The 24,628-nt window shown below is 37.1% G+C and overlaps 7 protein-coding genes and 1 long non-coding RNA gene across 8 annotated transcripts; 5 read left to right on the top strand and 3 right to left on the bottom strand.

Annotated features, from left to right (window-relative positions):
• Positions 1-78: 78 nt before the first annotated feature.
• On the bottom strand, positions 79-837 carry LOC147789106 (histone H2B-like). The gene has a single exon (XM_087118800.1). The coding sequence runs from the start codon at positions 744-746 to the stop codon at positions 285-287; it is 462 nt and encodes a 153-aa protein (XP_086974926.1). The 5' UTR covers positions 747-837; the 3' UTR covers positions 79-284.
• A 1,331-nt stretch (positions 838-2,168) lies between these two features.
• Positions 2,169-5,718, top strand: LOC111776794 (Pentatricopeptide repeat (PPR) superfamily protein). The gene has a single exon (XM_023656161.2). It carries the CDS (start codon positions 2,281-2,283, stop codon positions 4,990-4,992), a length of 2,712 nt encoding a protein of 903 aa, XP_023511929.2. The 5' UTR covers positions 2,169-2,280; the 3' UTR covers positions 4,993-5,718.
• An 806-nt stretch (positions 5,719-6,524) lies between these two features.
• LOC111776858 (histone H2A) lies at positions 6,525-7,323 on the top strand. The gene is made up of 2 exons (XM_023656255.2): positions 6,525-6,838; positions 6,923-7,323. Exons 1-2 carry the CDS (start codon positions 6,632-6,634, stop codon positions 7,163-7,165), a joined length of 450 nt encoding a protein of 149 aa, XP_023512023.1. The 5' UTR covers positions 6,525-6,631; the 3' UTR covers positions 7,166-7,323.
• A 480-nt stretch (positions 7,324-7,803) lies between these two features.
• On the top strand, positions 7,804-10,669 carry LOC111776850 (ras-related protein RABE1c). The gene is made up of 9 exons (XM_023656241.2): positions 7,804-7,974; positions 8,110-8,235; positions 8,611-8,683; positions 8,794-8,894; positions 9,372-9,437; positions 9,728-9,825; positions 9,921-9,983; positions 10,071-10,163; positions 10,284-10,669. Exons 2-9 carry the CDS (start codon positions 8,163-8,165, stop codon positions 10,365-10,367), a joined length of 651 nt encoding a protein of 216 aa, XP_023512009.1. The 5' UTR covers positions 7,804-7,974; positions 8,110-8,162; the 3' UTR covers positions 10,368-10,669.
• A 438-nt stretch (positions 10,670-11,107) lies between these two features.
• On the bottom strand, positions 11,108-14,365 carry LOC111776821 (uncharacterized). The gene is made up of 6 exons (XM_023656203.2): positions 14,184-14,365; positions 13,819-13,977; positions 12,105-13,175; positions 11,957-12,022; positions 11,667-11,865; positions 11,108-11,566 (listed from the first exon to the last, which is right to left on the bottom strand). Exons 2-6 carry the CDS (start codon positions 13,819-13,821, stop codon positions 11,502-11,504), a joined length of 1,404 nt encoding a protein of 467 aa, XP_023511971.2. The 5' UTR covers positions 13,822-13,977; positions 14,184-14,365; the 3' UTR covers positions 11,108-11,501.
• A 1,194-nt stretch (positions 14,366-15,559) lies between these two features.
• Positions 15,560-16,338, bottom strand: LOC111776856 (zinc finger protein ZAT11). The gene has a single exon (XM_023656251.2). The coding sequence runs from the start codon at positions 16,155-16,157 to the stop codon at positions 15,684-15,686; it is 474 nt and encodes a 157-aa protein (XP_023512019.2). The 5' UTR covers positions 16,158-16,338; the 3' UTR covers positions 15,560-15,683.
• Positions 16,339-19,222: 2,884 nt separating this feature from the next.
• Positions 19,223-21,191, top strand: LOC111776839 (transcription factor MYB59). Its single transcript, XM_023656227.2, has 3 exons — positions 19,223-20,051; positions 20,175-20,304; positions 20,465-21,191. Exons 1-3 carry the CDS (start codon positions 19,901-19,903, stop codon positions 21,006-21,008), a joined length of 825 nt encoding a protein of 274 aa, XP_023511995.2. The 5' UTR covers positions 19,223-19,900; the 3' UTR covers positions 21,009-21,191.
• A 1,614-nt stretch (positions 21,192-22,805) lies between these two features.
• Positions 22,806-23,722, top strand: LOC147789105 (uncharacterized). Its single transcript, XR_015412144.1, has 2 exons — positions 22,806-23,111; positions 23,292-23,722. It is a non-coding gene; the product is annotated as an uncharacterized LOC147789105 (long non-coding RNA).
• Positions 23,723-24,628: the final 906 nt, after the last annotated feature.

Raw genomic sequence — 24,628 nt, 5'->3', positions numbered from 1 at the left:
CAAGGTCAAAAGGTAAGAGATCAACAATTCCGCTCCGAAGATCAGCCAGATAATTTTCTTTTGACGAGAAGAGACAGATGCACAAAATCACTTCCATTACAAGCACATAAAAGTAGAATTTACAAATCATAAGCATCTATATAAGAAAACTTGTCAAATCCAAAAGCTATCAAATACAGGAACGCATCATAATAGGTAAAACAGAGCTCCTAACCCTAATTTCTTAATAATCTCTTTCACCTAAAGGCACCTATCGGCATCCATTGCTTCGCCTAATTCAGATTCTAAGAACTTGTGAACTTAGTTACTGCCTTAGTACCCTCAGACACGGCGTGCTTGGCCAACTCACCGGGAAGAACAAGCCTGACGGCTGTCTGGATCTCCCTTGAAGTTATGGTAGGTTTCTTGTTGTAGCGAGCCAACTTAGATGACTCCTGAGCGAGTTTCTCAAAGATATCGTTGATGAAACTGTTCATGATACCCATGGCCTTGCTGGAAATACCGATGTCTGGATGAACTTGCTTCAGCACCTTGAAGATGTAGATCTTGTACGTCTCTACGCTCTTCTTCGACCTCTTCTTCTTCTTATCTCCGGCAGCAGCGGCACCACCTTCCTTCGGAAGCTTCTTTCCAGCCTTGGGCTTTTTCTCCGCCGGAGCTTTCTCCGCGACAGATTTCTTCTCCTCGGCCGGCTTTTCAGCGGCTGGCTTCTTCTCGGCGGGTTTCTTATCTGCCTTTGGCGCCATCGGAATTTGCTGAGACAGACAACGGGCGGTGGAAATTGAGAATCGGATTCGGGATCGATGAACAACAAGATACTAATTGCTTTGAAGAACTAACTCGGGCTCATCAATTTATACGAGCTTTCGCTAAGTTTTGATTTGCTGCGGTCGAAGCCTCAGATTGCTGACCTGTCTTAATATAATACGTTCGATCTTAATTTGGATGATCGATAAATCAACGGTCTATAAGAGGCATGACTTCAGCACAAAGTTTCCTTCTTACCCAGACCGGCCGCCACGTGGTAGCTCTTTATTCGTTGTTCATATCGGTTGCGGATTGGTGAGGTGTAACCAAGAATTGTCCAATTTAACCCTTTTGCCACCAACTTTCTATATTCGTAATATAGAGTTTTTTTTTTATAAAATATTCATTTTTCAGTAAATTATAAAAAATACTCTCAATTTTATAATTTGTTTTAATAATATGTATAAAATTTTTAAATTATCAATTTTATCCTATAAAAAAAAAATAAAAATTTATGACCCAACATTAAAAAAAAATTAAAATACCCTTAAATAAAAAATATATATATATTATTAAAAAAACACGTGTATTATGATTCAAGATGATATTCGTGCTTGAAAGACATAACGAATATTAAACGATGAAAGAACATTCTTAGAACACACAATGGATACTTAAAAGGTCATTATTAGAAAACAAACACTGTTACGTTACAACGAGCGATGAGGACTTTAATATGCTAGAAACACGTTGTTACCAGTGTTCATATAGTGTCGATATGGGAGTATATGATTGCTGACCGAAATTATGTTTACACCCACCAGATCTAAAATGCCCTCAAATGTATTATGAGGGACGTGACTAGTCATCAATTCTTTATTCTTGTATTATACGTTATCAAAGTTAAAATTTGAATCTCACAAAGCTGCTTGTTTATTAGGTTAGAATAAGTGCCACAGAATCACTGTTCCACTGCCACAAGAGTAAATGCAATAAATGACAAAATGCCACGTGGTTATTTATTGTTAATTTTAAAATATACCATATTTATTTTATTATTATTTAATTATATATTATATATATATATATATATGTATATATATATATTTTGTAATTGTTTGGAAGATAATTTTAAAATATATAATGAAATTGAGTTTGAACTCTGTGTTTTAAAAATAAATAAGTATTTAATTTATTAAATAACATTTTATTTTTAATATTCGAATTGAATTAATTATTTATGTTACAAAATTTATAATTGGAACAATTAAAAATATTTCAAATTTTAAATTTAAAAATAAAATTTTGGTTCGAGGCCCAATTTTAGTTTTATACAAGCAATGGGAAGAGGCCGAAGAAATCACGTTGGGCTGCAATCGGAAGCTACAAATTACTTTGTTTATGGGCCTTCTGCGGATTCGTTCAACATTCTTCAGCTTCAAATCAACAAATCACTCCCATCCCGAATCGAAGCACCAGTTCTAGCACCAAGTTTCGAGCTGGTTCCGCTTTTCAGTCTCAAACATCCCCTTGATGAAGCTAATTCGATATCGCCGATCGTTGAGAACTCCGAATGTCGACGGAAGAAGATTCAGAAAGTTTTGTACATGGCGGAGGAACCTCGAAGAGAACAATGAAAACGATTCGCAGTTCGTTTACGAGATCGAGCAGATTGTTCGAGGAAAACAAAACTGGAGGATTGCCTTCAATAACGCATTAATTTCAGTTAATTTAAAGCCTCATCACGTAGAAAAGGTTTTGGTTCGAACACGCGACGACTCCAGGTTAGCCTTGAGATTCTTCAATTTCATGGGACTACATAGAAATTTCCATCACTCCACTGCGTCATTCTGTATTTTAATTCATTCGCTAGTTCAGAATAGTTTGTTTTGGCCTGCTTCTTCTCTGTTGCACACTGTTTTGCTCCGTGGACTAAATCCAGTTGAGATTTTTGATAATCTATTGGAGTCTTATAAGAGGTACAAATTTTCTTCGAGTTCAGGTTTTGATATGTTGATTCAATATTATGTTCAAAACAAGAGAGAAAGGGATGGTGTTTTGATTATAAATCTTATGAGGAATTACGATTTGTTCCCTGAAGTTAGAACTCTGAGTGCTTTGTTAAATGCTCTTGCTCGAATTAGGAAATTCTGCCAGGTATTGGAACTATTTGATGCCCTTGTGAATGCGGGCGTTAAGCCCGACAATTATATTTACACGGTGGTGGTCAAATGCTTGTGTGAATTGAAGGACTTTAACAAGGCCAATGATATCATTAATCAGGCCGAGCGAAATGGATGTGGTTTGAGCATTGTAACTTATAACGTGTTTATCCATGGGCTCTGCAAGAGCCAGCGAGTTTGGGAGGCTGTTGAGATCAAGAGATTGCTGGGTGAAAAGGGTTTGAAAGCAGATGTGGTTACTTATTGTACGTTAGTGTTGGGATTGTGCAGAATCCAGGAATTTGAGGTTGGCGTGGAGGTGATGGACGAAATGATTCAGCTCGGTTATGTTCCGAGCGAAGCTGCCGTTTCAGGAGTAGTAGAGGGGTTGAGGAGAATGGGGAGTATTGAAGTTGCCTTTGAGTTGCTAAACAAAGTTGGGAAACTTGGGGTAATGCCTAACCTATTTGTTTATAATTCGATGATCAATTCGCTGTGCAAAACTGGGAAATTGGACGAAGCCGAGCTGCTTTTTAGTGTAATGACTAAAAGGGGTTTGTTTCCAAATGATGTTACGTATACTATTTTGATCGATGGATTTGGAAGATCGGCCAAACTGGATGTTGCTTTCTATTACTTCAACAAAATGATCGAGTCTGGCTTAAGTGCAACCGTGTACTCGTACAATTCGCTGATAAGTGGTCAGTGCAAGTTTGGGAACATGAGAACGGCCGAGCTTCTCTTCAAGGAGATGGTCGACAAAGGATTGATACCAACAGTGGCAACTTATACTTCATTGATAAGTGGATATTGCAGAGAAGGGTTAGTGCCCAAAGCATTCAGGATATATCATGAAATGACTGGAAAGGGGATTGCTCCAAATGCTTTTACCTTTACTTCTCTTATTTCTGGTCTGTGTCATATTAATAAAATGGCCGAAGCGAGTAAATTATTCGATGAAATGGTTGAACTGAACATTCTTCCAAATGAGGTGACTTATAACGTTTTGATCGAGGGGCACTGTAGGGAAGGTAACACCACGAGAGCTTTCGAATTGCTGGATGAAATGATTAAGAAGGGCCTATCACCCGACACATACACGTATAGGCCCCTAATTGCTGGCCTTTGTTCTACTGGTAGAGTTTCTGAAGCGAAGGAGTTCATAAATGACCTTCACCACGAGCATCGAAGGCTGAATGAGTTGTGTTATACCGAACTTCTGCAGGGTTTCTGCAAGGAAGGAAGAGTTAAGGAAGCGCTCGTTGCTCGCCAAGAGATGGTAGGACGTGGAATGCGTATGGATCTAATAAGTTATGCTGTGCTTATCTATGGAGCTTTGAAGCAGAATGATAGAAGATTGTTTGATCTTCTAAGGGAAATGCATAGTCAAGGAATGAAACCAGATAAGGTAATATACACCACTTTGATTGATGGCTCCATCAAAGCAGGAGATCTTAGAAAGGCATTTGGATTTTGGGACATTATGATTGGTGAAGGATGCATTCCCAATACTGTGACATACACGGCATTGGTGAACGGGTTACTCAAGGCAGGATACGTCAACGAGGCCAAACTACTTTTCAAGCGTATGCTCGTCCACGAGGCCACTCCTAATCATATAACTTACGGTTGTTTTCTCGATCACCTCACAAAAGAAGGAAATATGGAGAATGCTCTGCAACTACACAATGCAATGCTCAAAGGGACTTTAGCGAATCCCGTCACTTATAATATACTCATCCGAGGTTATTGTCAGATAGGAAAGTTTCACGAGGCAGCCAAGCTTCTCGATGGAATGATTGGAAACGGTATCGTTCCAGATTGCATTACATATTCGACATTTATCTATGAATATTGTAAGAGGGGTAATGTGACTGCGGCTGTCGAGATGTGGGAGTGTATGTTACGGAGGGGCTTGAAGCCTGATACGGTAGCATTTAACTTTCTAATACATGCTTGCTGTCTCACTGGTGAACTGGACCAGGCTCTGCGGTTGCGCAATGACATGATGTCAAGGGGTTTGAAACCAACTCGGTCGACATATTATTCCCTGATTGGTGCAAGTTGCTCAACTAGGAGCTAGCTCGATGCTAGTTCAGTAGTAAGTCGACATATTTTTCCTCGATTGGTGCGAGTTGCTCAGCAAGGAGCTAGCTCGATGCTAGTTCAGTAGTAAGTCGACATATGATTCCCTGATTGGTGCAAGTTGCTCAGCGAGGAGCTAGCTCGATGCTAGTTCAGTAGTAAGTCAACATATTATTCCCCGATTGGTGCGAGTTGCTCAGCAAGGAGCTAGCTCGACGCTAGTTCAGTAGTAAGTCGCATATTATTCCCCGATTAGTGCAAGTTGCTCAGCAAGGAGCTAGCTTGGTGCTAGTTCAGTAGTAAGTCGACATATTATTCCCTGATTAGTGCAAGTTGCTCAGCAAGGAGCTAGCTTGGTGCTAGTTCAGTAGTAAGTCGACATATTATTCCTTGATTGGTGCGAGTTGCTCATCGATGAGCTAGCTCGATGCCAGTTCAGTAGTAGATGAATTGGCGACAATGCTCGAAGAAAACCGCATCGGGGAGTTCTACGTCTGCAGCTGCGTAGGAAGGAGACTTGACACTGTAAATTAATAGAAGCAGGAATGATTGTTGTGCATTAGGGGTAGATTTGGAGCAAAATAAAGCTTAGAAACTTTGGTTTCAGTAGCAACAACATCAGGTACCCAATGTTTAAGCTGTCTTGGGAATGCACATTGAATATTACAGTAATGTATAGACATTCATTACATCAAGGGAGCAATAACACTGAGTTCTTGAGTTCTTTATATTGTTTTGTGAGATCCCATATCGATTGGAGAGGAGAACGAAACATTCTTTATAAGGGTGTGGAAACCTCTCTAACAGACATGTTTTAAAAACCTTGAGGCGAAGCCCGAAAGGAAAAGCCTAAGGAGGACAATATCTGTTAGTAGTGGGGTTGGACCATTACAAACTTCCCTTATCAAGGCACGTGCTTCATCCATAGGAGTCACTGTCTATCTCCTGACGTTCTTGGTTCATAACACGAATCAATCTTCATAGTGAATTCTATGCTTTATAAGATCCCAATCCCGTTTACCTAACGAAAAAACATCTTTCTATTTCCTCCCCGGTTTCCATTTAAATGGAAATTTCCCACCCATTTTGGGGTGGGTCCACGTGTTAAATAACATTTATAAATTTAGAAAATTTATCTAAATAATAACATTATGGATAAAACACGTATTTAGGCAATCATTTACATGTTTTTTTTTTAATAAATATATTGTCAAAAAAAAAAAAATTCATAAATTCTATATTAATAATAGCAATAATAAAACATATTTAACAAATGGATTGCAAAACCAAACATGTTTTTGTTTGTTGTTTATTGTTTATTTTTCAACTTAGCGGGAAATTTGAAAATTTTCGATGAAAAACACAAAAGAATTAAAATCTCTATACTCGCTTCTCATTGGTCCATCCAAAAGCGCCACGGATCGCTAAAATAATTCATTCACAACCGTCGATCAAATATCAATCCAACAGATCACGTTCTTCCAACACATTCGCCGGTTCCCGCTGCGGTATAAAATCAGCGGCAACTCGCAAACCTGATCCGAACCAAACCCGCCTATTTGCTTAACCATCGACTGTAACTCTCCGGCGCGCAGCGGCTTCGTTTTCTTCACAGTAGGACCTTCAGGCAGCATTCAATGGAGGCCAGCGGCAAGGCAAAGAAGGGCGCAGGAGGAAGAAGAGGAGGCGAGAAGAAGAAATCGGTATCTCGTTCCGTTAAGGCCGGCTTGCAGTTCCCCGTCGGTCGTATCGCTCGTTATCTGAAGAAAGGAAGATACTCTCAGCGTGTCGGCACCGGCGCTCCGGTCTACTTAGCAGCAGTCATGGAGTATCTAGCCGCCGAGGTAATCAGATCGCGATTTTCCTCTTCCGTTTCATCTCTCATTAGAATCGCCATTTTAGCGATTATCTAACTACGCGATCTACAGGTTCTTGAGTTAGCCGGAAATGCGGCTAGAGACAACAAGAAGAACAGAATCATTCCAAGGCACGTTCTATTAGCTATTAGGAACGACGAAGAACTCGGAAAATTGCTCGCCGGCGTAACCATTGCCAGTGGCGGTGTTCTGCCAAACATCAACCCGGTGCTGTTGCCGAAGAAGACGGACAAGGCTTTGAAAGAGCCGAAATCTCCATCGAAGGCCGGTAAGTCGCCGAGCAAGGCGGCTTAATCATAATGAATCTGTAATTTATGACGGTGTTTTGGATTTTGTTTGTAATGGTAGAAGACGAAGATTAGGGATTAGGGCTTTGGAATGCATTACTGTAATCGATCATGGCTGTTTTACCGATTTTCCGGCGAGGAATCAAACCAGAGGCTCTACTCGTAGTTAATCGTTAATCACAAACTTATTAATGAATGATATTAATGAAATGGAATTAATTAAGTCAAAATTTAGTATTAATTTGGAGTTTAGCGAGTGAGTGTTTGTTAAAAAATGTTTTAAATAATTTATTAATTATTATTTATATAAATAACGTTTTATTCTTTTTTGTTATTCATAGGAAAATATATATTATTACAAGAATATTCAAATTAGAGTGGGACCCACCGTTGGGCAATTTGCTGACGTGGCCAACTAATTGACACCTCATTTCATTTCCGTTTCAATAATGCATTAGGGAATCTAAATAAAAAATAATAGTAAAATTGTAGTAATTTTAAATAATATATTAACTATTGCACGTGGCATAAAAGAGAGTGAAAATATGTTAACGACAGGTGTCAGCATATAATTGGTTAAACTATTTCATAGGGTTCCGGGTCTGGTCCCGCTAAAGAAAGGGAATAAGGTCCGAGATAAAGGTTTCTTTATAGGCGATGAGCCTCTGAACGATTTTTTTTTTCCTGTTTTTCGCTAATATCGCCAAGTTAACCAACGAATCACTGTCGATCTCTCTCTAAACTCGCACGCGCCACCTTACACGCCTCGCCGGTGACTTGGTTGCTGCTGTTCTCTCGGTTTCTGTCTTGGAATCGGTACGTTTCTCTAGCATTTTGGAGTTTTATGCCTTTCTGTATTTTGTTCGTTTATGGAGTTTGGTGTTTTTTTTTTTTTTTTTTTTTTTTTTTTTTTTTTTTTTTTCATTTCGGGTTGTTTTGATGATGTTTTAGGTTATTTCCAAGGGAGGTTTGTCTTTTTCTTGATCGATTTGATTGGAATTGTAATGGCTGCTCCACCTGCAAGAGCTCGGGCGGATTATGATTATCTCATAAAGCTTCTTTTAATCGGCGATAGCGGTGCGTAATTTTCTTTTCGGTTTCGAATTGAGCCTCATTTTCTAATATTTTCTTTGAGGTTGTCTCATTATGGTTTGTTGATTCGGAACGCGCGAAAACTTTCCTTTGGGAATGCTTGTTTTTCTTGGATCTGGGATCGCTCTCCCTGATCCCTCAGGTTTTTTTTGGATGATAATGTCATTACTCATTATGCTGAAAATTCATTTGGTGATTGAGGAAGCTTGTTGCTGATTTGATGCATTTTACACGATGTAAATTTGAACATCTTCATTTTATCGACTGCATTCTTTCTGTTGAATTGCTGATCCTGTTCGCATTGTAATGCCACTTAATGATGTTCTTTGTTTCTGTTCATTTGATTGCTTATTCGTGCAGGTGTTGGTAAGAGTTGCCTTCTCTTACGTTTTTCAGATGGATCCTTCACCACTAGTTTTATCACTACCATTGGGTGTGTATGATCTTCAATTTTCTAGATGAATGCAAATGCCCATGTCTAGTGGGATTAAGAAAGTAAAAAGTTTACATCTCGACTAACTAGGTCATTTTTTCCTCCTGCAGTATTGATTTCAAAATCAGAACCATTGAGCTCGATGGAAAGCGGATCAAGCTCCAAATTTGGGATACGGCTGGTCAAGAGCGCTTCCGTACAATCACCACAGGTATTCTTTTCCACCCTTCGTGATCATACACTTGTCTGTTGCTGAGAGGTGGAATCATGATAGATATATAACATTGTGTTTGAATGAAATTGATTTGTGGCTATTCTTTTCTACATCTCTGCCTAAATTGTAAATCTTTCATGGAATGGCTAATTGTTTTACCTTTAAGATTCGAGTTGAACTTGGAGCTGAGTGTCTTGGGATTGTTTGTTGTTGCTGGTCTCGTATTAAGCCTATGGATGGTGATGTTTGACAGCATAGGTTGCAGGTTTTCTTTGCTAATTGATTCTCTCTTTTTTTTTTGTTTGACAAGATGTTTGTGATATCCCTTATAAGTTGAAGAGGGGAACGAAACATTCCTTATAAGGACGTGGAAACCTCTCTCTAGCAGACGCGTTTTACAATGTTTTTATCATGTGCTAGATTGTATCATTAACATTAATCATCTTGACAAACGTTTTACAATGTTGTTTTCAGCTTACTACCGTGGAGCAATGGGCATTTTGCTGGTCTACGATGTAACAGATGAATCATCTTTCAACAGTAATCACCATGTTTACCATTTTTGCTTGCAGATTTTTCTTTTGGTGAATTACATTCAATCTTTGTACAAAATTTTATTGAATCCAATGTATCCTTCCATCATTTATTATGCTTTTTCCTATGTGGTGGAAGGTCAAGGACGTTTGATAGACTTATGAGCTGGTGTAGTACTCGCCCCTATCTCTAACAGGGCTTATGCACTCCACTCGCTATCGTATAAACGAGCGTTTTCTTCCATTTTTGTTATCATTTTGCCTACTCATTTCTTATTCTCCTCAAACCATTTTCAGATATTAGAAATTGGATTCGCAATATCGAACAACATGCTTCTGATAACGTCAACAAAATATTGGTTGGAAACAAGGCGGACATGGATGAAAGCAAAAGGGTATGTAATATTCTGCTATAAAAGCTGAAAAGAAAGGCATAAACTCTAAATGGTTATGCCACTCACCTCGTGCTTTTAATATCCTTCTCTGTCAGGCTGTGCCTAAATCCAAAGGACAAGCGCTTGCTGATGAGTATGGGATCAAATTCTTCGAAACTGTGAGTTGCTTGCTTGCTCTTCCTTTTGTCTATTTTTTCCACAAGAGTGTGTAAAATTGTAGGCTGATAGAGATATTTGCATTACAGAGTGCAAAGACAAATCTTAATGTGGAAGAAGTTTTCTTCTCAATAGCAAGGGATATAAAACAGCGTCTCTCTGATACTGATTCAAAAGCCGAGGTATTCTATTGTTCTGCTTATAGTTCACCCACATAATTAAGAACAACATAAGCTCTATTACCTTTTATTTTTCTGAATTCACGAACCAAAAAGTCGGGTTTTTGTTACGTTTGCTCGCAGTCGTCGACGATCAAGATTAATCAACAAGATCAGGGAGCCAATGCTGGTCAGGCTGCGCAAAAATCAAGCTGCTGTGGTTCTTAAGATGATGATCAAACCCTTTGAAGTAGTCATGATATTGAAGCCACACTTCATTGATGGTGGGGGCATCTTAGTTATTTTGTGATTCTTTTGAACTTCATTTAGTGTGTGTAATAGATACATAGGTAATTTCACGTTTTAGAATTTCATTTATGGTCATTGTCTATAATGATAAAAGAGATTTATTTGGTTTGTTTACCTTTCCTTTTTGGCTTTTGAGGAACAATGTTATCCCAATTATTTGTTTGAGATGGTTTGTATATAAGCAACTATTTTTACTTCAAAATGACTAATTATTTCCGTCATATTACTTTATTCTCTAAAGTGAATACTCGTTGTAGATTTCTTGCAAGCTTGGTGTGGCCTACATGGTTCGGATTGGGTTGGGTTGAGGGATTTTTTTTGGACCAACCCAAAATTTCCCAACCCTCTATTTTCATGTTGGGTTTGAATTGTATAACGGAGCGTAGAGAGAAGTCTGACGGAACGAAGCGTCAAGCGGAGAGAGAGTCAGCGACAACGTTTGACGAGAAACACAGAGACGAGGTCGAGTGGAGAAATGAAAATTGATAAGAGAGTCCAATAGGAAACTAACAAAGCGAGTGACGTTGACACCCGACGACATAGAAACGAGAGAGATAAGAACTGAGAAGCTGAACAACGCACAAATCGAAAATGAAGTCTGTATCTTACAATCGAGCAAAATCTATTCAACTTTCAACTAAAGAATGTGCCAAAAAGTAGAAACAAACAACAGGAACAAAAAGGCTTAAATTTCCATGTCTTAAAAAGTCAAACCCCCAATACATACACTTCTAAAGCTACACAATTTCACAGTTAACAGAAAGTATAGAAAGGTTTTTATTCTAAGAGATTTACAACGTGAATGCAGTTTCCATAATAAAATGGTCACAAACACTCCAAATACGGTGCAAAATCTAAATTCTAACCCCCATTGTTCACTGTACTTGACACTTGATTGCCTTGAATTTTAACCACCATCCCGACAATAATCATTTTCAGCTTCCATGAAATCGTACAGACCATGAATCAGTTAGCAACTAAAATTTGATTCTCTGCACAGAACCCACCTAATCTTGTCTTGCATTTACAGAACTTGCAATGAAGTCTAGCCTGCTAAAGGTTAAGTTCATCCTTACCATATATGCGCTGAAGCTCACGAGTAGCTGCTTGAAATGATTCTGAAAATATCAATGCAAAACATATTATTCAAGTGAAGAGCACAGTTGTAGGTGGTGTTGTGTGTGTGAGAGAGATAGATAAAGAAAATTTATTCTTTACCTTTCCAAATCCGAAAAGATTTCTGATTGATAGGTGCACCAAATATTGTTTGAATTGTATCAAACAACAAGCTCTCTGGGGTGCTTCTTAATTCTTGTACTATTTGGTAAATCGTCTTCCCATTCTCGAAGTATATATGATTATTTGGGTGTTTTGTTTTGCAGCCAGCGTGACGCTCAAACTCGTAGGCATTAAGCATCTTCCAAGGAAGCACAGAAAGTGTGTGTTAGGTCTGATCTGACTGAATGTATCTTGAACTGTGGCATGAGGGGAAAATTTTGATTACTTACCTTGGAAAAGTTGCAAGATTGGCATCCACAAAGATAGCCAGATCCCCTTATAATTCCACGAAGCTCCTAATAAAATCGGTGAAGCGTATGAGCAGCTACACGGTGAGCACAACTTAGAGTGTAAATGAAGTGAAGAAAAAAAAGTTACCTCTCTGGCTACAGAAACGTACTTAACAGGAACGCCATCGAGCATACCAGTTGATATCAAGCTTCTAACATTTGAAGGAAAGCTGTTTGGAGCTTCTTTCCTCATTTTGTATTCTGGTCTACTCTTCGGCATCGTATCAGGCTTTTGCTTAGCTATCTGTGTACTGCTTACACCTACATCAAAACTAGATGATTCCAATTCTGTGACACCATCAGCTTCAGTTGCTTGGAATGAAGGTTCATAGAATGTTGAGTCATGGCTACCCAGAGACCTGCCTAAGGAGATAATATCTTGCTCATCGGGAAATCCGTCAAATGAGATTATATTGGAATCCCGCTTACCATAATCATCACCAACGGAGACAGCATTGTCGTCCACCTTCCCATTATGACCTAGTAACCTAATGTGGCGATCCCCATCGTTGGAGGTTTGATTCATCAAATTGAAACTGTCATCCTCCTTAATATAGGCTGATCCCACAGACACAAGACCCGTTTCGATATCCTTATAGTAGCCTTCTATGGTAAGTTGACCACCATCTTCCCTATTAGAATTACTTCTTAGACATGGTTGCAGATCATGTATATTATCTTTAATCTGATTGACTTTAACTTTTCTAATTCCTCCGTAGCTAAGACATGTTTCAGGGTCCTCCAAACCATGAGAAACAGACAACCCAACAGATGCATCCTCTCCATATTGTTCTTCAACTTCAATACCTTTTCTCCTGAGATCCAAATTATCAGACATTACAGAAGATGCTTTTGTTAGATCGAAGTCAGCGGACCTTATTGATTCAGGTCCAAGTAGGCGACCGATAAGTTGATGTGAAACAGACTGATAATTAGCAGCATGATGATCCCAAGGAAGAACATTCACATTTGACAGCGCTCCGGTCATTTTACTATTCGAAGCTTGAATTGCTTGTTTCTTGTTGGGGAAAACCTGTGTCTCACAACCATCTATAAACCAGTGATGTGCCCGCTTAGCGTCTAGTAATGATGGGCTGTCAAAAGTTGAATTTGCATCATTTTCATGCCCAGGACCCTTAGTCATCCAAAAACCTTTGCTCTGGACAGAACATCACAAATAGTAAGAGCAAGTGGATTCTTTCTGTCATTTCCAAAATCATAGGTCCACCAAGATATGATTATTCAGCGAAGAAAACAGAAAAGAATTAATGCCAAGAAACTATTTACTGTCACATTTTTGAGTTTTATATCACTGTTCTCCATGATCTAATTCCTTTTTTCAAAAGGTCTTTTGAGGGTGGTACACAGAGTTCATGTTCCAGTAATTTGTATATAAGGAAAATTGCGCTAGTCTCGAGTCCTAGAAACATCAAGTTCATTTTACAATTGTAAAACTTATCATCAGAGCGATGAAACGAGGAAGCCAATCAAACATCCCGGACATCAAGATCGCTAAAGCCTACCTCAAAATTTGAAAGACAAAAGTAAAGCATTCAAGACCGCAATACTGACTTAAACCCTAAAGTATGGTCTTGGTTAGGAATATGTATAACACTAACTATATACAAATTAAAAGAGGGAAACTGTTTCCATTTAAAAATTCAATCAGATGATTCCATGAGATCTTGGTCAAACTCTTAGCGCCTAGCCATTACTCAAATCTAGTATTCTTCCAAGCTCAGACGCAAGCAGTTTTAAGCAAAAAACATAGAAATTCATACTTCCAGAACTTAAAAGCATACCATTCTGATTCTTCTTCTAGTCCGAAGTAGTGTTGTCTCATTCACTCAACACAGCATGTACCACGCGGAGAAGCATGAACCTCCATAGAAACTCAGTCTAAAAACAGAGGTTCCTCGTTAAACGAACAATCTCCAAATTTCTTCGAGCTCACCACTTCACTGCACCAATTAATGAGAAAAGAACTGTACTTATACGTCTAATAAACGCCGAAAATTTCAAGAAAAGAAGACATAATTTTCCTTTTACACAATAGCGAAACAACATCGATCGTGCAATTTTTCAAGCAGGAGAAAAACCTAGAAATGGACGCAGAAACACAAAATTGAACTTCTTTCTACCATTAACATGAACAGGGAAAACATACCGTCCGTTGATTACTAGGTTGCGGAACAGTAGAGTTCCGGCGAGGCTACCACTCCGGCGACGAATTTCGACGAAAATGATGGCTTCATGAGGGAGGGGACTGATAGGGTAATTGGGCAAACTCCAGTTCTAGAAAGCGGAAACTATGTTGAAGAAAATACTCTATTTCCTGACGATGTATAATTTTTTTAATTCTTTTCTTAATATACTTTTTTTAATTTAAATATCATTAAAAACCAAAAGATATATGACAATGACAAAAATAAATAAATAAATAAATATATATATATATATATTTTGTAATCAAAGATAAATAATTTCACATATTTAAAAATATATATTTTCATACATATCGAAAACTGGTACAATGTTGTCTGCTTTGAACATAAGCTCCGAGTTTTCTAAAAAAATTAATTAACTAAATTAATACAAATATTTGGAGACTGGGTACTTATTAAGAGTTTTTTTTATAAATTAATTAATTAAATTAATACAAATATTTGGAGACTGGTACGATGTTGTCTGCTTTGAACCCAAGCGAGTTTTAAAAAATTAATTAATTAAATTAATACAAATATTGTCCACTTTGAGCATAAGCTCTCATGGCTTTGCTTTGGGTTTCCCCAAAAGTCCTCATAACAATGTAGTTAGTATTCCTCACTTATAAACCCATGATCATTCCCTAAATTAGTCGATGTCGTATTAAAAAAAATTGATAATTAGTAACTATATAAATAATTTTGATAGCTTATGAATCCTACGAACTTCAAAATTTAGGTTTGAAATCGATGCGTTCTTATATTTAAAGAAATTGAAGGGATTGTATGCTCGTCTTCAAGACTTTGGTTCAATCCATTTTGGTTTTCAAGAACACGAAACTCTGTATTTCTACTCAATTTAAACACATTGATTCAGTCTAAATCTCAAGAACATGCGTTTCAAGGCCCAAGAACAACTATGGCAGAAGCTATTTCAGAAAGAGGTAGAGCGCCGCCGTAAAATCCGCCAGAAGTTGGAGGAGAAGAACCGCCTGCCGCCACAACCACCGCAACGCCGAGATTTCGTGATTGCTCCATCGGTTGAATCAGTAGATTATTATAGGCTAACTTCATTTCTTGAAATCGATTGCTCGTTTTTTTCGCCGTGGAATTGGAGCCCTAATTCGCCGCAAAATCACGACAATGCAAGAACAAAGCACCGCCACCGTATGATTTTTCAACCAGGTTCGTTCTTCAGCGTCGATCTGGTGTTTTATTTCCGGTAAATGATTTTTGTAGCGCGATCGTGGCGTTCCGCGATGAAAATTATTCCAATTTGCTTAATCGATTATCATATTTTGGAGTTATAATTTTCGCTTTTCTCATTTACTTCAATCAATTCTTTCAAACAGCCATCAATTTCTTCATATTTTTTGGAAGATTCTTGAAAGATGAAACAAATTTTTTGTATGTTTACAGTAACAATAAATAAATGAAATATTCTACACAAAAGAAAGAAAAAATTATGTCAAGCAACCAACCGGCGGAGCCATCAACTGCAACCGAACAAGATCATTCTCCAACGGCGTCAGATTCAAATCCACTCCAAAAATTCCTCCAACGCCGATGTCGTAATCGGATTCATCGGAGACATGCTGAGTCGTCGGTGGACAATCGGCGAGCGGAGAAGAGTTCCGGTGGCGGCGCATATGACCGCCGAGCGCTTGCCCTAGGGGAAACTCAAGTCCACAGACAGAGCACTCATGAGCCTTCGTCTTAATAGCATTATTATGAAGACCGTCACCGGACAGAAACGGTTTGAGCTTCCGATGAGAAGCTCTGTGGCCGCCAAGAGCTTGAAACGAGGAAAATTCACGATTACAAGTTTTGCAGACAAAAACTCGGCCGGAAAACGCCGCCGTGTTGGCGTGGTTTGAAATCAAGCAATCGGCGACTCCCATTACGTCGATTTGAGATTGAACTCTGAATCGCTTCATCAGATGGAAAGGAAACAAAATCAGATGAGTGAGCGGATATGGAAATTGGATCAAAATGTATCAATATATATATATATATATTATATGTAGGCAGATTCATGAAGGTGTGGATGCGGCGGAGAGGGATGAATGAAGCCGGAAAGTGCTGCGATGGAAAGTGCTGCGACGTTTCTGATTCTGATTCTGTTTACAGCAGATTTTGGACAACTTTGTGTCAAAGCGCGTGGCTACCAAATACATCCATTATAAACTATATATATATATATATATATTATTTATTAAATTATTTGAAACTACTTCGTAGTTAAGCTTGACACGTTTTTTGCAAGTGACTTTGGAAATTAATTTCAATATTCATAGAGTAAAAAGAAATTAATTCCAAAACTAAAATCTTTTTTTAGAAGTAATCATTGCGTTTTTTAATTTTGAAGTTTTTTTTTGTTTATTTAATCATTAGAATTTGAATTTTATGTATTAAGATTATCATTTTTCAATTTTGTGTTATAATTTTTAATTTTGTGTTCATAAATTTAGAGTTTTAGTGGTTATAAAATTTAATTTATATATAATAAATCAGTATAATCTTTTCTTTAAGACCGTTTTTAATATTTTTATTTTAATATTAGGAAAAAAATGTGAAGAAAATTAGGTTTCATGTCTATCAAGTCAACTAATTAACTGAATAAGAACACTCACAAGAATAGGTTCATGGTTCTAGTTCGTAGATCCACAAACACCAATTAATCGTCACAGTCAAGTGACACTCGAGTAAAAGAGGAGTACATGAATCAATTGAGACTAACTCCAAAATAAGAGTGATCATGAGAATAAAATAATTAAAAGTAACTTTAAAAAATGAAATTCACTACTAGTTACACTTCAATTTTCGGTGACTCAATCATAAGAATTAAAGGACGAAGGAAGGCGAGGACCAACCTCGATGTTATAGATCTACATCTTTGTTTTGTGTTTTTTTCGGACTAACCTCGGGATTTTAATTTTTTTAAAAAAAAATTAAAATTATCATTGGAAGCTACTCTGTTGGGGTAAGGGATTTGAAGGCTTCTGGCAGAGAAGAAACAAGAGGAGGAGGAGGAGGAGGAGGAGGAGGAGGAGGAGGAGGGGCGCCGGCGCCGGAGCGGAGGGTAAAGGTGGGGCGGGCCACGGGTTGGGAAGGGGATGGGAAATGGGCCGAGAGAATTATTGGGCTGGGCTGGCAATAAATTTTAAATAATTTTTTTTAAAACGAAGGTATTTACACTATATAATAAATATTTAAAACAAACCTTATTTTCCAAATATATATATATATTTGTCTATAAATTTTAAAACATATTCACATATCAAGAAATTAATTAATATTGTTATCAACCAATTTCATTAAAACTAACTTAATTTTTTAAAAATTATAAAATTAAATTTAAATGGTACTAAGGACATTCTGCTAAGAGGTTTGAGGTTCAAATTTTCAGTCTGACACATATCTTATACTTAAATTTTCTGTCAGACACATATCTTAAACTTAAAAGAAAGATAATGTAAATCAAATGTTGTTTGTTAGGAATGATGTGAAAATTTGTAATAAATTACGTTATCTTATGAATTTAATATATATGGTAGAAAGATTAGTAGATGTTACCCATACAATTTAAAAAAAAAAAACATACTATAGATTCACAAATGAAACAGAATCCTTAATATTTGAAATAGCATAATATATGGTCGAAGGAAGTGAAAAAGAGGGTTAAAAGTGGTGATTTCCACGTCACGAGTGATTTATCTTAAAAAAAAGAAGAGAAAAAGTGTTGGCACTAAAAACAGTATTGAAAGAAGGAAATGAAGGGGTGGGCAAAAAGGCAATAAAATATTTAAATGCAAAAGCAAGATGCTCCAAACTATTCCTCGGCTGCTCATACTCACATTATTTATTTATTTATTATTATTTATTTCTTAATTTGTCTGTATTTGAGTTTTGATAAACACACCCCCGGTGATACCAAATTCTTTTTTTTTTTTTTGCTTTGTTATATAATAATGATTTATGTTTATTATTGTTTTTTAAATAATTTATGGGTTTTTTTTTTATTTTATTTTAATTTATTGATGTGAAATTATGGAGATAAAATAATAAATATCTACTTGGTAGTGTAAGCCCAAAACGGTGGGATGGAGATGGAACTTAATACCCTTTTATTATTAATATTATTATTTGAAAAAATTCAATAACTTCATTAATGTTTTCTTAATTATTAACACACTCAAAAACCTATAAACAAAATATACCAGCAAAATAAATATATCAAATCAAAGAAAAAGGTTGAAGACACGTATGTAACCCATAGCTTAAGCTAGTTCAATACTCGATAACTCCAACATTCCCTTAAACAATAACCATGCTACCTACTTGTTGTTCCTAAGAGTAAAGACTATCCCTACAGACAAATACGAATTTGTTTCGGCATGTTTTGTCTTTATCCACGTGCTTTTATAACCACGTTACCTACTTGTTGTTCCTAAGAGTAAAGATTATCTCCACAGATTAATACGAATCTTTTCGGCATATTTTGTCTTTACCCACATGGTTTCGAGGAAAATATCCAGAAGGTCACCCAACATATGGTTGTTCTAAGTTAAACACGCTTAATTTTGGAGTTTTCTAATAATTGAGTCACTAGAAAAGAAAGGTAGACATTGTTGGTATGTGTAGTAATTTCAATTTTTTTTAACCTTCACAAGCAGGGATTTATCGTGCAAGTTTGTTCATCCAAACTACATAGATTTAAGCTTACAAAAGCTACATTTTTTACAACATGCTAACTTGCACGAATCATAAACCTACGTTTCAAGCACAAGTTATACAAATTCAAATACGCAATCGCACGAATTCAAAAGTTACCCATCAAAAACAAAAAATTGACCAACGAAAGGAATTACTTTTAAGCTCACTGAATGGATGTTTTTTTTTTTTTTTTTTTTTTTTACTTTACTTTACTTTACCAAAATAGAAGCGATAATGAAGAGCAGTGGAAGTGTCGTGTGAACAATGGCAAAGCAATAGAAAGTGGAAGTTTTATTCATGTCCAACGGTAGTCCTTATTCGTCCTGTCTTTGTTTCAAACAATTGGCTTACGCTGATATCATTGTGGAGCCATCTTCTTGGGCAGCTTATTCCAGCAATCACAGAACAAAACCATGGTGTTGTTGGTGGAATTTCGATGATGTCTTTTCTCAATACAAATGATTTGACAGCCATTTTCAGAAAGGGAAAGAGGAAAGGGATCCACGAAGAACAAGTTTCAAACTTTTTGCACATTGGAACTCTCTGGGGCATTTCGTCGAACACTTCCAATGCATATGCCAAGTGCCTCCCACAGGCTCCACCTTATTTCAAATTCCACTACATCTCAACGTGGGTTTTTTTAATCCATAGTGGGTTTTCTCGAAAACGATTTAAAAAACTAAGAGGTCATCGACCCTTGGGTTTGAAGGAGGCGTTTTTGAAAGCAACATCCACATATCAATCGCCTACTTTGATTATTTTGGGCGCTAATGGCATACACCATAGGCATAAGGTTGCTTATCACTAAATACCCCCACCCCACCACCATGGAGGCTCTATCCCAATTACATTACATTACATGTACGGTCAGGATGCAATCTCCTTGGTTATTTAATCTCAGAGTAAAGTTGAGTGGTTAAGATTTGGATGCTATAAATATTAGTAGAATACACCCAAAATCTCCATGAGTTGGTGGGAGAGAAGAAAAGAACAAAGAATGGTTGAGGGACAGGAAATCAGAAAGGGTCCATGGACAGAGCAAGAAGACATCCAACTGATATGCTTTGTGGGCTTGTTTGGCGATCGAAGATGGGATTTCATTGCTAAAGTTTCAGGTTTGAAGGTGGCGGGAGACAGTTGCTAGGTAGGCTAAACTGAAGATTTGCTATTTTTGTGAAAGGCTCTGTTTTAACTTCCCATTTGGATTTGGGATTTGGAATTTGGAATTTGTGTTGTAGGACTAAACAGAACAGGAAAAAGTTGCAGGCTGAGATGGGTTAATTACCTTCATCCTGGTCTCAAGAGAGGCAAGATGACTGCTCAAGAAGAACGACTCGTGCTTGAACTTCACAACAAATGGGGAAACAGGTCTATCCTAAACTAGATAGATTTTTATTGAAACCTCTCCCCAGACGCGTTTTAAAACCTTGAGGGAATCTCGAAAGAGAAACCCCAAAGAGGACAATATCTGCTAGCGGTTGGTTTGGGCTGTTACACATCATCTCTAACTTCCTTTGTTTCATCTCAGATGGTCCAAAATTGCTCGGAAATTGCCTGGCCGCACGGATAACGAAATCAAGAACTACTGGAGAACCCACATGAGGAAGAAGGCACAGGAGAAAAGAAGGGCTTTGTCTTCATCTTCCTCCTCCTCCTCCTCCTCCTCTTATTCATCCAACAACCCAGCTGTGGAATTTCCTGCAGACACTGGACCAGTGAAGTTTTTCGACTCAGGGGGGTCTGAAATCTCAGCTTCATCATCATCAACAAAGAAGAAGATGGCGGAGAATCAAGAACTGGGTGATCCAAATGGATTCTCCATGGATGATATATGGAAAGATATTGATCTATCGGATCATGAGAGCTTGACTATGAATCAAGATGTGTACAGTGAAGAAGACTGCAACAACTTTTCCTGCCCTGCCCTGACTTCTCCTACTCCTTGGGACTATTATTGTGGGGATTCTCTGTGGAGGATGGAGGAGGAGGAAGAGAGTAAGCTAATTTTCTCTGGGTATGATCATAACGGGAGGCCACGCCTTGCTCAGCCTAATCAGAATTTTTTCTATTGAATTTTGTGTATACGTAGTGGTTAATCAATATCCAAGAAGCGTGTCTCTTCTCTTGTTCAAGTTTTCTGATGATTTAGTTCACTAATGGATTGTAAGTAGTATCTTTAGCTGTGTTTTTCCGGAAAAGTTTGTTCGGACAACCAAAATATAATGAAAACTGATGGATGTAGAACCATTTCCACTTGTGGGCTGTGATAAGTTTTAGTTCTTTCGACGGCTGTTTGTTTCTATCTTCTAATGGAAAGCAATGGTGTTTATAATAACAGAGAAAGAGAGAGGTTAAGTTAAAAACAGAAGGCGGCTTTTGCTTTCCTGTGGCGGCTACTGCTGCTGATATATAAATTATATCTGATTAGCTGGAGAGTTACGTTAACACCAATAACAATTCAATTCCACCACACACACATAAACTCTAATATAAACCTTAAGTTGGTGTAACAACACAAGCCTACCGCTAGTAGATATTGTCCGTTTTGGCTTGTTACGTATTGTCAGCCTCACAATATCAAACGTGTCTGATAGAGAGAGGTTTCTATACGGTTTTTAAGTTCAAATTTCTATATCTCATCTCATTCCTTTAGTTAGGCAAAATATTAGGAAATGGAAAGATGGGATAGAAGTAAAAGGTAGCATAGTAGTGAATGATTTTCTAAGAGCATATTCAATAGATGCCTGCCAAAAACCATTCTATCCAACAATTTGTCGAAAGAGAAACAATAATAACAAATAGTATCTAACATCCTTCTCAAAGAAAGTATCTGAAAATAGTAATCGATGTTGTGGGTTAATTTTTAACATTTTGAAAAATAGTCCCTCTCAATATCAAACTTTGCTACTTCAGTAGGTGTAACAACCCAAGCCCACCATTAACATATATTGTCCTCTTTTGGCTTTTCTTTCTAAGATTTTCCTCAAGATTTTAAAACGCGTCTACTAGGGAGAGGTTTCCACACCCTTATAAAAAAATGTTTCATTCCCCTCTCCAAATGGTGTGGAATCTCACAATATGTTGCTAGCTCGAGATGAGTTGGCGCCCTAGCTCACCACTGACCAAACAGTGAAGCTCAACATCTTCGCCTTCCAATACCCACAAACAAGATTAGGCTAAAGAAGAATTTCAGAACAATTTGACACGACACTCAAAAAGACCTAGAATTCATCCACTTGAAAAGTGCTAGTGCGACACAAGAGCAAGAGAGAACACTTGTAACACTCAGCAGGGCATTGAGTTAATATGGTCGCATCAAAACATCAATATGCAAAGTCTTGTTGATAAAAAATAGAAAATTTGAAGTGACTGAAATAAAAAAGATACATAAAAAAGTCATCTACAAGAGTCCACGATTCTCAGCCACATTCCTTGTGGAGAGACAAAAGTGAGGATGGGAATAACTTTTAACCAAAACTAATCTTGTCCGCTTATTGAACGTCTAATAAACACGTATCAAGATTTGGAGATTTGCTTGTGGATTAGGATTGTCATCTCAGAATATTAAGATAATAATATTGAATGAATAAATAATTCACTTATGGGCTTCTGACAAACAAAAATTTGCACGTCTCTAATACTACTTTGGATACAACGAGTTATTTTTGCAGATTCTTTCCATACATTTTGTCGGGCCGCCTTGGAATAATTTCCTCTTAGTGGAGACACAGAGAATTAATTTCCTAAGCTGAAAATAAGATTCTATGTTTGGCAATTTATTGACTTTGAGGCCACAAGAGTGTCAAAAAAAAACAAAAGAAGACCCAAGTTCATTTCAATCCTACTTCCTACTGCCACTGTCCAAGAAGTGATTTTCCCCCAAATTGCCGTTTCCATAGGAAAAACCTGAGAGAAGCCATCTAACAGACTTGTGGGCAATTTTGCAGCCACCACATATACTAGTGGTGCTTACTCTTCGTGGGAGAGCTTGTTGTAAGTTTCTTACCCTCTGGTTCCTATGAAGGTTGAGGAATCTGATAGAAAATGTTGAAGAAAGTCGATTGGAACTCAAAATTGTAGGCTGCATTGGATAAGAGAAGTTCTTATGATTTCCTTTCTCTTAGAAGGTTTCCTGCAAATTGCTGCATTCTTGGAAATCAATCACGAGCTAGTCGGTAATTTAAATGAGCTTTGGTATTGCTCCCTTGCTTGATATCCAAATTTGCTGTTGTTGCTCTCTGGTTCATAATTCTTTCTTTTTGTTTTACGGATTCAACAGTTGCCTTTTGTTTTCATCACTTTCCTGTCTTGGAGCTTATCTTAGGTTAATTCTTTTCTTTTTCCTTTAAAATTAGGTCTCTCTGTGTGAGATCCCACATCGGTTGGAGAGAAGAACGAACCATTCCTTATAAGGGTGTGGAAAACTCTCTCTAGCAAACGTATTTTAAAACTTTGAAGGAAAGCCCAGAAGGGAAAGCTCAAAAAAGACAATATCTGCTAGCAGTGGGCTTGAGCCGTTAAGCCACTTTGTTTAGATTGCTAAACCGAAAAAATTAGAGGTTGATTTTAGAATTTGTTGTTTGTCAGAGACTATTAGCCATGTACCAAGTTCGTCCATAGCGGATGGGTCTAGTAGGGCTGGACTAGTAAGCAATAATCATGCAAGGATAATTGTAATCTGCTACAAATATCAGAGATTTTACCTTGCTTCTACTGAAATCTATATGCAGTAGATAAACCTTAACGCAAGAAGTCATTTAAGAAACCCTTTATGGTATTGGTTGCATTCTTCTATGATAAAGTTGATTTACCTATCAGAACTGAAATCTAAGTCTTCTGGATGCAACCTATCTATATCTGAAAGAAGAAAGGAAGAAAGAAAAAGTTTTATGGAAATAAACCTTTTCATCTACAAATTTAACATCAAAAGCCTACAACGGTTGTTTTGAAACAAACTTAAATGAAACTTTTTGAAGTTCGAAAATTTAATTAAAACCAAACTCATAATTTAAGGGTTTTTTTGATAACCTATAAAATATTGTTTCAAACAATATGTTACTTATCCAAAGAACTCCACCAACAAGAAAACAAAAGGTTTTAAAAAAAAAAAGTAAAATAATTTTTACTTTCCGACTCTCTGTCTTTTGAACTTAGAAGAACAAGGATTACTATAATATAGTTTCCTCGTTTTAAAGTACAATTAAAAGCCTGAATATCTATGAATACTACATATATTTAAAGTTCAGTATTCAAATGGGATAAAACTGAAAATAAGGTTAAAAATGAAAAGATCAAAATGTAATGACTAAAATAACAACGGTTGAAAGTATAGAAACCAAAATAAACGAAAACCGAAAATACATGGACCAAAGTTAACTTTGTATGAAACTAGGATGATAATCAAATCTAGATCAGATTTCTTGGGTTTAATATATTTTTCATCCTTGAGTTATAAGCCTATTCGAAATTTGGTCCTTGATGTTTTGTGTGATGTCCCACACATTTTTTTAATTGTTTTTAAAATTTTTGTTCTTATTACTAAATCTATCCTGAAAAAAGAAGAATCTACAAGGACAATGACATGTTTTGCTTGGTTGACAGGATTAGAAAAGGCAATTGAATATTTATTGGTCGTATTTGCATATTGATGAAAAAAATGACTCCAAATATCTAAACAATCATTTACATATTT

Source organism: Cucurbita pepo, chromosome 16, assembly GCF_057944985.1.
Source record: "Cucurbita pepo subsp. pepo isolate OVF chromosome 16, ASM5794498v1, whole genome shotgun sequence".
In the NCBI taxonomy this organism is placed as follows: Eukaryota; Viridiplantae; Streptophyta; class Magnoliopsida; order Cucurbitales; family Cucurbitaceae; genus Cucurbita; species Cucurbita pepo.
Note: the sequence above shows the minus strand (reverse complement) of the source record. Positions and strands in the feature narration are given on the sequence as shown.